The 11,819-nt window shown below is 42.6% G+C and overlaps 1 protein-coding gene across 2 annotated transcripts in view; it reads left to right on the forward strand.

Moving 5' to 3' along the window:
• Positions 1-11,337, forward strand: part of LOC116886682 (carboxylesterase 1D) — a 61,440-nt gene extending 50,103 nt beyond the window's left edge. For both annotated transcript variants that reach the window (XM_032888178.1, XM_032888177.1), the window contains exons 10-14: positions 1,132-1,212; positions 2,149-2,296; positions 7,022-7,153; positions 8,253-8,325; positions 10,961-11,337. In XM_032888178.1, the coding sequence (XP_032744069.1) occupies positions 1,132-1,212; positions 2,149-2,296; positions 7,022-7,153; positions 8,253-8,325; positions 10,961-11,144 (618 nt within the window). In that variant the 3' untranslated portion in view covers positions 11,145-11,337. The remainder of the gene's footprint in view (positions 1-1,131; positions 1,213-2,148; positions 2,297-7,021; positions 7,154-8,252; positions 8,326-10,960) is intronic.
• Positions 11,338-11,819: the final 482 nt, after the last annotated feature.

The raw sequence follows: 11,819 nt of genomic DNA on the forward strand, positions 1-11,819 counted from the left end.
AAGTGCTAATTTATATCTGGGCCAGAGACAGGATTAATAATTGGAAACTTTCTAAAGGAACCACTTAAGCGACTCAGGGCCCTGGCTGTTCACCACCAAGCTTTCTAGTGGAAATGATGAGCCCTCGCAAGAAGCCATTTTAGGGTCCTGGTATCAGTCTGGAGTGTGGCTTCCATGTTAGAAGGAAACTAGAGCAGATCTCTGAGTGCAAATGTAGACTGGGCCAGCACATTCCCAGAGTTCTGCAGAAGTGTGCTCTCCCTTTCTCCCTGGAGGCTGTTGGCTAACAGCCTGACAGGAGAAAGGAGGCAGAGGTGGATAGCAGGGTTCATAGGGCCAGGAGTATCAATGGAATGACCTCTGGGGACCACTGCATTGAGATGAGTCTACTTTATTGTTTCAGGGATAGGGTATATAAGGGCGTTTTTAGGGGTATGAGAGGAAAGGGCTAATTGGCCATGACATCAAGCAAGCTGAAAGGGCTGATGGATACAGCACCTAATTATCAAGCAGGCTAGGAGCCAGAGTGGGACATGTATGCTGAGTTATGCTGCCTTGCAGAGAGCTCTGAATAGGGTCTCTTTTCAGCCAAGGTCAGCCACCAGTGTCCAGGGACACTGTCCAGACAAGACAGACAGAGGCAGGGAGTCCCTCATTTCACACTGACCTCAGAAAGCCACTCAGTCATGGGGACATAGGGGACTGCTACCTTAATAGCAAGGTTCCCCAACACAGAAAGACCTCAGAGGGCATCATAGGAACATAGAGACACAGACATAATGTTTGGTTTTACTTCCTCTTGCAGTTGAGTCTGTGACCGGTGGGGTATGACCTATGTCTTCTGTCTCTGAGCCCTTATCTTCTATATGACCCTGACCTGAATGTTCCCCCACTGCCTTGAGGAACGTTGTAGCTTTCAATGTGATCAATACCTTTATTATGTGTCCTCTCTGTGTTACTTGTATTCATTTTTATATGGGCATTGGTTTTGTTGACTTTTTTCTCAACATTTTAAACTCCCATGTCTGTCAAGACCCCCAACTCCACCTCATTCCACTTTGGTTTCCTTGGTTGGCCTTTGGCTCTTTTTACTTCTCCACGATTCACAACGCTTAATCATTTGATTAACAGCTTATGGGCTATCCACTCTCCGAAGGCAAACTGGACCAGAAAACAGCCAATTCCCTCTTGTGGAAGTCCTACCCAACACTGGTAAGACTCTAGGGAATGGTGGGAATTGATTGAGAAGGAAAGAAGGTCGGTGATGTTCTCCAATTACAGACCAGTTCCATGGTGGAAAACCTATGCTTAAGCTCCTACTCTTTTCATTTACCTGCTTTACCATCCAGGTGTGTTGAACCCATACTTGTGACTCCTCTGTTAATATTCAATTGAGTTCAGGATACGTTTTAGAGGAAAAGACTCATTTTTATAGTTAGCCAAACCAAGACCATGGAGACCATCACAAACAAACATTTAGGCATGGGAGGCACAAGTCTTACTTATGGAGATATTTGGATGCAAATTAGATAGATAGAGACCAGATTTCTTACAATTATTTTTTAGTTTTGGTTTTATGACATATGGTCTGCTGTGATCTATAGGTTAATAGATATTCTAGGCTTTGTAAATTTCAAGAGAAATTACTAACTAGCAAATCATAGGACCCATGTCTTTCTTCGTCTCATTTTTCAAAAAAGGTTAATTTGAACTTTGTTGTGTGAATATAAATTATGCATTTTCCCCAGTGAACCTGAGAAAATAGCAATAAACTACTTTTCTCAAGAGGACCAGGGGTGAGATTTAAAAAAACAAAGCAATCCATGTTCTTCTGTAGGGACAGTTGGAAAGAACGTCCACTGAAGAACAATTTTTTAATATGAGGTCTCTTCATGCATGTGGGTCTCTTCCACCAAAGCCAGTGACACATAGTGCACAGAGTAGGTACCTAAACTCAAACAGCAATTAATTAACACCAACGTCAAGAGAAAGTGAAGCTAAAAAGCTAAAGAGTTTATTCCAGACTTCCATGAGCAGCACCTGGAGGATGTGGTAACCACTGAGGTAGTTTAGGATCAGTGAATCCTTAACTGACTGCAGGAGCCCCATTCTCACCCAGTGAGATGGTCACTTTCTGATCCACTTCAGAAAATCTCTGAGAAAATGATTCCAGTGGTTGCTGAGAAGTACTTCGGAGGGACAGATGACCCTGCCAAAAGGAAAGACCTGTTCCAGGACTTGGTTGCAGATGTGATATTTGGTGTCCCATCAGTGATGGTGTCTCGAAGTCACAGAGGTGAGTTTCAGGCGTCAGATGGGAGATGACTACAAGTCAAACTTCTAGGTCTCTGACACGCCTACGCTTTGGCATCGGTAGATATGAAAGCTATTGAGATCAGGCCTCAAAAGTTGATTCCAGATGGTCAACAATGCTGTTTTGCCTTTTCTGCTAGTAAAGATCTATGAGGAAAAGGCCCAGATGCAGTTTAGTTTAGCAGATATTCCCAGAGAACACCATTGGGAGGTAAGAAGCTAACGTAGAGAAAATGCAGACCTCGATCTGGAGAGCTGCCCAGCGTGTGTTCATCTTCGCTGCAACTGAAGAGCTCTGGAGAACAAGGAGAAGGAGCACTGTAGGCTCCTTTTCCTGACAGGAAAGGCAGATGTGTATTGACCCAGCAGGAGCCATAGCTCACAGGTGCCATGATTGCTTCTTTATATCAAAGGACAAGGAGTTGCTTCTCTCCTTCCACCTTTGCCTGAGTTCTGAAGGTTGAACTCAATTCCCATTGTGTGCTTCGAGCATCATTACCTGCTGAGCTGTCTTGACTTCCCTTTCTCATTTTTACTGTAGGCATTTGGAGCTAAAGAACTTTTCCCTTAGAACCGTCTTCACTTTATCTAATAGGCTTTGGTATGTCGTGGTCTCATTCTATTCAGTATGAGGGGTAATTTTCACCTCCTCCTTGACTTCTTCAACGATCCATTCATCATTGAATTTTATGATGCTTAATCATTATAAGTCATAGCATCCTCTATACTTTTTCTTGCTGATTCCTAACTTTATTCCAATACACAAAGCTTTTCAATTTTCTTATGTATGTGAATTCTTGACTTGTGTCCTAAACTATGAACCACTTTAGAAGAATTTCATGAGAGTGTTTTTCCTGAAGTGTTTGAGTGAGTTGCCTCTAAGCATCTAATTCTGATTTCATTTGGATTTAATGCATCTCTGTTTCATTTTCTTTTTTTCAGATGGCTTGCCCATCGGTGAGGATAGGGTATTAGTTAATGTTACCTATTGTGCTAAGATTAACATATAGCTTATACCTAACAGAAATTGTTTTAGGAATTGGGTGTGCTTGTTTGGGCACAATGTTTAGAATTGAAATGTCCTCTTGGTAGACTGTTCAACCTGATCAGTAGGAAGTGACATTCTTTGTTTCTTCTGACTCCTTTTGGTTCAAAATCTATTTTGTCTAATATCAGAATAGCTGGACCTTTTGTTTTCCAGGTTTCAGTTGCTTAAAACATGATAGGAGGTGTGTTTTCCTGGAGGCAGCAAAAAGATGGACTCTGTCTTCTTAGACCATCTGCTAGTGACGTCTTTTGTTTGGATAATAAAGAGCATTAGTGTTATTTTCAAAGGTTGATGCCTCCCGTTTCTGTTTCTGTGGTTGTGTTTTGCTTCTTGTTTGCCGACTGCACTTCTATTTTGCTCCCGTGGTCCCTTTGATGTGTTCATTCTTCTCTTCCATCTGAAGCATTCCTTAGTGTACCCCTTTACGAGGTACCTTAGTGCTCATTAATTCCATTAGCCTGCTCCTGTAAGAGAAAGTTCTGGGTTTTCCTTTAACTATACCAGAAAGTTGGTTGAGTTTGCAGCTGTGGTCTTTCAGAACCAGACATCCATCTTTCTTGTCTTTCCTGGATTGAACAGATTCTGTTAAGTAATCAGCTCTAAACCCAAATGGCCTTCCTTTATGCATGACCTAACATTCTCTCTTACATCATCAATATCATTTTTTCTAGTTTTTTCACCACTTCAGTTATAACATGGCATGGAGAGTTCTTTACTTAACCCTATTCAGTAGATCCTTGTCTTCTATTTGGTGGGACTCTTGTATGCTGATGGCATCTTTCTTTAGATTTGGGGGTATTTTCTTCCATGTTTTTATTGAAAATATTTTCTGTGCTTCGTGCATGGAAGTCTCCTTACGTGCTCATTATTTACACATCTGATGTCTTGGAGCCCCAAAGGTCTTGAGGTCTCCTTCTCTCATGTTTCACGTCAGTTTATGGGATTTTTAAAAATGTATCATTCAATTTAACTGAGGTGAGGGGACCCTCTAGAATGTACAAGAGACCTGGGAGACAAGAGACACAGGACTCAAAAGGAGGGACCTTAGCTGAAATGCCTAACAGTGGGGAGACGGAACTTGTAGAGTCCGTCTCCAGTAGAAAGACAGGACATCATTTCCTGTCTTCATCCCTTTCTTCTCTCCAACTCCTCTCTTCCCCCACACTGAATCCTCTAGACAGTCGGAATAATGTTCTTATGGGTGCTTGTACATGTATGGCATTCAGTTGTACATGTATGGCATTCAGTCACATTCTGTAAAGTCAGGAGGTTGGAATTCCTTAGCCCTAAATACTGGCTAGTGTTACAGTTTCTGACCTAGGGGTTGAGACACTTGTCACTGAAGACTTGTCAGCAATGTGGCACGCTCTTCTTCTCTAGCTCCTGCCCCCTTTCATGTCATCCCAGCCCTTGCCCTCGTTAATTCTGAAAATCTTCCTCCCACCCTGACTGTTCTCAGGCTGGTTAGCCGTGCCCACGTTTGCAGTTCATCTGTCTCTGCCACTGCTGCTCTCTTCTGTCTACAGTTCTCCCTGTCTTGTTGTCTAGGGTACGTCCTTCCTTCATGCAACAAGCTCGGCCAGCAGACTGAATAGGCACAGATTGGAGCGCTCTTCAGTTGCACCTAATGTTTCCAGACAAGGAGGCATCCTTGGGAAGTATATGCCAGCCGACTAGAGTCTACTGGGCACCCCGTCTCCCTTTGGGAAACCCATTAGTTGTCATGCTTATCTAATGGCTCTGATGTTGTGTCTGTATTTACCATTGTCGTGTGCTGTGTCTGTTTGCCATTGGTGTGTTGTGAGTGTTTGACAGCCATTGATGCTCTGAATCTATCTCAGTTCATGGGGTTTTTTATTTTTTTAGTTTTTTGTTTTTTGTTGTTGTTGTCATTGTTGTTGTTGTTGTTGTTGCTGTTGTTGTTGCTATTGCTTTTACAGAAGGTCTCATTCTGTAATCTAGACTTTTCTAAAACTTACGTTTTAGAACTGACCTCAGATCTACAGCAATCCCCCTGCCTCAACCTAAGTACTGGGATTACAAGTGTGAGCTACCAGGTCCAGATTCTTGCATTGTTTGAACTCGGCTTTCTGTCTGATATGACTGCAGCTACCATTTCTCTCTATTTTTTCTTTATATGCAATAGCTATTTTCATCCATTTATTTCTAATCTATGTACCTCTTTAGAGATAAGGGTTTTTTGGGAGCCTATACTTGTGCTGTTTAAACATGCTTTCCAACTGTCTCTTGTACTTCCGAAGATGACATTTGATTGCAAGGGTTTACAAACACTGTCTTGGAGTTGTTATTTGGTTGTTTTGTGGATGTGTCCCTCCTTTCTTGGTGTCTTCCCTTGGGGCTTTCTGCTGTTATGTAAGGGCATGTTTTGTATCTTTTCTGTATTTGTGTTGTATTTCTACTTAATGGTTTTGCTTCCTGTCTACCCTTAGGCTTTTTTTGTACCTCTTCCATCAGACTATATTAAGTTGGTAATAGTGTAGCATTGATTCTGGGTAAGAACTCTATATTTTTGCCCCTGAAAACACACACACACACACACACACACACACACACACTCACACACACACACACACACACATCATTTGGGTGGCCATTTATTGTAAGTACATTAGTTAATGGACTATCCAGCTATAATCACTAGCAGGAATTTTCTGATGGCCCCTCAAAATGTGAAGGATAAAACTTTGTATCATCACTAGAATCCTAGGGTGCCCTGTCTGTGGCTATCTTTACCAATATGGCTTGATATCTCACGTTATTTATTGCTATCTTGGAACTTTAGTTTAAAAGACCTGCTTTAGCCATTCCTGTGGACAGGTCCAGAGACAATGAGATCCACAGCTTCTGACTAGGAGAGCTACTATGTCTCCTCACTTCTGAGGGGCCCCTGTCCTAAGCACAGTGCTTGAAATTGAGAGTTACTTTCCTCCAGCACATTGCTGATATCACCCTGCTCTCCCTGCCCATGAGATTTCCTCTGAGACACTGGATGTAGATTAGGTTGGTCCTTCCTTGAATGTGAAGCTCTTCTCTCAGTTGCTCCTGGGGTTTTATCTCTCCTTGGTGGTTAATATTGTGAGTGCTTTGTACCCTGGCTACAATCAACTGGAGGTTGCTATGCCTCCTGACCTAATGCTGGGAACCTAGCCCAGGCTTGGCTACAATCTCTTGAAATAAACCTTCCGTCTCCTTCCATCTTCTTCTCTTCTGCAAGTCCTCTTGTTCTGTGAGCAAGAGAACACTGGAGCATCTTGGACCAACGACATGATCTCTGGTGGTGAGAGGGGAGACAGAGAAGAGAAGGAGAAAGTCAAGAGACAAGTTCTCTTTCCCTTGATGCCTCTTTCTTTGATGCCACCTTGCATCTTAAGACTTAATACTTCCTGAGCAAGGAAGAAGCGAGGTATGAAACACAAAATCTAAGCTTTGCAATTCCTTGAAAGAATGCTTGTTCAATTTATGCACATATTTGTGTTTTTAACTGCCTTTATTCCAAATGGACCAGTTAGATGTGCAGCCCTGATCAAGTCTCTGGGCTTCCCTGAAACACTGTGCACATAAACAGGGATCTTAGTGCAAGGTTTTGAGATCTTGGCACCATGCACATGTGAGCTCTGCAATGAATCCATGTCTCCACAGATGCTGGAGCCCCCACCTTCATGTATGAATTTGAGTATCGCCCAAGCTTTGTATCAGCCATGAGGCCCAAGACAGTGATCGGAGACCATGGTGATGAAGTCTTCTCAGTATTTGGATCTCCATTTTTAAAAGGTAATGTCTCTCTTTGCTGCCTGTGGCCTTGGCATTTGGAGGCCTGAATTTCGGTCCTGGCTTGACAACCTTGTACAGGTTTCTCCTTTTCTCCCCAGTTTAGCTTTCCAGCCTCTCTGTAACTGGGTTGACAGTCCTGAGCCTTCACACACATGAAGGAAGCTTCTGTTCATGTGTCCTCAGCCATTGTTACTCTCAGAATCATGGTCTATAACATCAGTAAGAGAGATCATAGGCCAACCACACGTTCCAGTTTGGGAGAAGGGTGCCACTGATAGACTTTCCTCCCCTAAGAGCATGCTGGGTTATAAGTGAGAAAACAGTTCATTTCTAACTCTGAACAAGGTCTATCATGTTTTACCCATCTGTCTGTCTGTCTATAGAGTTGGGTCATATATTTGCCATCTTGTGTAATGTGATAATTTTTAAAAGATTTATTTATTTATTTTATGTAAATGAACACACTGTCACTGACACCAGAAAAGGGCTTTGGATCCAATTACAGATGGCTACGAGCCACCATGTGGTTGCTGGGAATTGAACTCATGACCTCTGGAAGAACAGCCAGTCCTCTTAACCCCTGAGCCATCTCTCCAGCACCAATGTGTAATGTGATACTTAAGGGAGGTTTTCACAGCTGTCTTCAATGCATTGCTTCTTGTAGTTACGTATAACTAGCAATCTAACTCATGTTTCCCAAGCTATCAGTCTCTCTGGACCTCTCCCCATTTGGTGATATCTTAGGAACTTTGGAGAGAGAGATTAAGAAAAGACCCAAGAGTCAGCAACCCTACGAAGACTGAGGAAACTCACAGTTGTGAGGTTTGGGTCAGGCATGTGTGCATGGGTGACAAAGGAAGTCATTCTATGGGAAGCTATTCTTAACTTGAATTTAGACTATCAGCCAACATGTTCTTAAAAGGTAGGTTCTAATATAGTAAGATGTGGAAAAGTTAAGACTCTGAACTTCTAACAAGCTCCCAAGATGATGGCAATGATCAGAATCACTCCTACTATGTGACTGCAAAACAAACAAACAAACAAACAAACAAGAAGGCCACTTGGTAAGTAGCTGAAGCTTACTCTTTCTTCCCCACAGATGGCGCCTCAGAAGAGGAGACCAATCTCAGCAAAATGGTGATGAAATACTGGGCCAACTTTGCTCGGAATGGGTGAGTCTTATGCCAGAGAAGGGACATATCTGGGGGATGGGTTATGGTCAGACTTGTTGGAGAGGAGTGTCTTCTAATGTTTGAGTGGCCGTCCGACTGTCCTGTGACCATAGCACTCCAACAATGAAGGCTGGAGTAATCAGATTGGGAACTCTGATGGAGCTTTTGAGATAGTTTAGCTTAAAAGAAGGGATGGGGGCTAGAGAGATGGCTCAATGGTTAAGAGCACCCGACCACTCTTCCAGAGGTCCTGAGTTCAATTCCCAGCAACCACATGGTGGCTCACAACCATCTGTAATGAGATCCGATGCTCTTCTGGTGTGTCTGAAGACAGCTACAGTGTACTTATATATAATAAATGAATAAATATTTAAAAAAAAAAAGAAGGGATGGCTCACAGGCTCAGAGGGTTCGATTCTTGGTTATTTGACCTACTTGCTCAAGTTGTTTGTCAGTGTGGAGCATGGTGGGGTAATGTGGTGGATGGATCTCTTTGTCTCTCCAGCTCACTGGCAGTCAGACAGTAGACACAGAAGAAAAGATGAGGGTCCCAAGACACTCACCAGGGTTATGTCCCTTAGAATCAGCTTCTTCCAACTTTAAGAGTTCCCACCATGTCCCAGGAGAACTTTCAGCTGAGGATCAAGTTCAATATGGCTGATAGTAATCCCTCATGTCTAAAAGGCTTAGGAAGCCCATACTCCAAAGTCTTTGGCTCCCAAAGCCTCCCTAGGGTAGGTTGTGCTCATGGTGTGAACATACCCTAGGTAGAAGGTTCAAGTCTGGCATTTCTAACTTATTAGACTCTCTATACAGAGTCACATCAGCTTTCCTCTCACAGATTTACACATCATACTTTTTAATGCTGCTGGCAGGGACCTCAAACCTTCCACACACTTGCTGGCCTCCACCTCTTTCCTTTGCAATCTATGCAGAAGCTTTGATGACTTCACTGCACTTGCACTCTGCATGCCTGCAAAACCACACCCATCTGGACAACGCCAAGGTTGACCTACAGCATCAGGTGTCACCAGATACTGTGGGTCATCATCTGCAGTAGTCTCTGAAGGTCTGAACCTGAAGGGAAAAATTATCAGAGAATTAATTCTCCAGGCAACCCTGGGGCAGTAACCACAGTGTAACTTTCTCAAAGAAGAACCTCCGGAAGAAGTTTATGCCTTCACATTATATGTCTATGATGGCTGTGGTATAGAAGTAGAGAAACAGTTGCAAATATAAATGACAAAAAAGTCAGGGGCAAAGGTGGGTGAAGAATAAGAACAAAGGGAAAGGAGACTTTTAGGCTAGTTTCAAGCCTGTGAATTTTGTTCTTCCCAACTCCTGAGAAGTCCTGGGAGGAGCTTTCATTTTGATTTGGTGCCTGAAACTCTGGCTTCTTAATGAAGCAGCCTCCTTAACATAGCGCTCTCCTTCCACACAGCCTTAATCATAGTTCTTGGCTACAGTGGTAGGGGTTGTGAGGGGGTTGGTTTTTGTGGGTTTGTTTGATTTTTTTTATTGTTGTTTGGCAAGATTGTGTTTTTCTAATCTTCATGTTGTTGTTTTTGCTTATAAATCTCATTGCAAATATAATCAAGAACAACAACAACAAAAGAAAATAAACCTACCTAGATGCTAGAGTATCTTTGAATGTCCTCCCCCAGTGAATACTCTGTCATTCTTAAACTCAGTTACCCATACAATATCAGAATGGACAAATACAAGTAAATCTGTTGTGATCATGTGTGAATGACCTCTAATCCAGATGCCCTTCTCTTCTGAATCATCACGAACTTGGCTTCTTTACCCACTAAAACCTACTAGAATCCCTCTTAAGCCCCACTCACTGCATTCTGCATTTTATACGACACACTACAAACATTCCCAAACTCCTTCACAACCCAGGTTTTTAAAACACAATTCTTCAGAACCACCACATTGGGGGGTTAATCTGAGAGAGATCCACTTTTGAGTAATACTTTTAGTCGTAATTCTATGTGTTAACATCTTTGCACTGCTGAGACAAAATACCCAAGGTTCATCAAGTTCAAGGATGAAGGCTTGATGTTTGACTCTGACTTTCTCTTGAAATGTTCACTGTGAGTCTGTGACAAAGGGGACTGTGGTGGCTCTCGGTGAGAACCAGCTCCTGGTTTCAGTCAGGAAACTGACTTAGTTGTCTTGTTTTGTTTTGCTTTCTTTCTTTGTTTGGGATGTGTGTGTGTGTGTGTGTGTGTGTGTGTGTGTGTGTGTGTGCGAGCACATGTGTGTAGTCAGGAAGAACTGAGATAAAGGACTAGAGACCAACATGGTGCAGAGCAGACCCTCAGTGACCCAATTCTCCCAAGTAGGTACCACCTCTCGATGCCTCCATTAGCCTTAACAGAAGTGTTAGCTGAGCATCAGCTTTTAACGTGTGAGGATTTGGAGGAGAACTAAGGTCTAAATAACCTAGGAGTTTCTAAACATGAGCAGGCTGCCCTAGGAGGTGGAGAATTGGCATAGGTGTGCAAGGTAGCTTCTTGGCAGAGATCCACCAAGGCTTTCTTGAAAACTCTCAGAGCACCATGGGGACAGCACAGTTGCTGTGGTGAATTACTTTTCTTTTTTTTTTTTCTTTTAATTCTGTTCACAGGAACCCTAATGGGGGAGGGCTGCCCCATTGGCCAGAATATGACCAGAAGGAAGGGTACCTGAAGATTGGTGCCTCAACTCAGGCAGCCCAGAGGCTGAAGGACAAAGAAGTGGCTTTTTGGTCTGAGCTCAGGGCCAAGGAGGCAGCAGAGGAACCATCCCACTGGAAACATGTTGAGCTCTGATCAGGAGGGTCAGCCATGTTTGAGAATCTGAAGCTAAAGGGGAATTATTCCACAGAAGATTTTGTAAAGAAATAACACTTCTTGTCTTTGAGACTATAACATCACATGGTATTTTGTACAAATACATTAAAGGGAAAATATTTAACCTTATTGCTTCAACTTGTAAAATAAAACATTGTTTTGAAAATCAAAATTGGGTCAATGTCTGTCTTGGGGAAGTTTTAGTTGTTTTTTTTTTTATTTTATTTATTTGCTTGTTTCTTTGTTTTGTGTATGTTCATGTGTGTACAGAGAAGCTTGAGGAAATTCCTCCATCAGATTGCCTGTAGGCAAGTTTGTAGGGTATTTTCTTGGTTAATGATTGATGTAGGAGGGCTCAGCCCTCTATGGGTGATGCTACCCTAGGGCTGAGGGTCCTGTGTTGTATAGGAAAGCAACCTGAACAACCTATGGTGAGCAAACCAGGAAGCAGCATTCCTCCATGGCCTCTGATTCAGTTCTTCCTTCCAGGTTCCTACCATGAGTTTTTGCCTTAGCTTCCATTAGTGAACTATCACTCAGGATACATAATCCAAATAAACGTTTTGCTTTTCAAATTATTTTTTTTTTGGTCATGGTCTTTATTGTACCAATAGAAACCTGACTAATGCAATGTCTTTGGCTCAAAATTAATCT

The sequence above is a fragment of the Rattus rattus genome, chromosome 17 (assembly GCF_011064425.1).
Source record: "Rattus rattus isolate New Zealand chromosome 17, Rrattus_CSIRO_v1, whole genome shotgun sequence".
Taxonomy (NCBI): domain Eukaryota; kingdom Metazoa; phylum Chordata; class Mammalia; order Rodentia; family Muridae; genus Rattus; species Rattus rattus.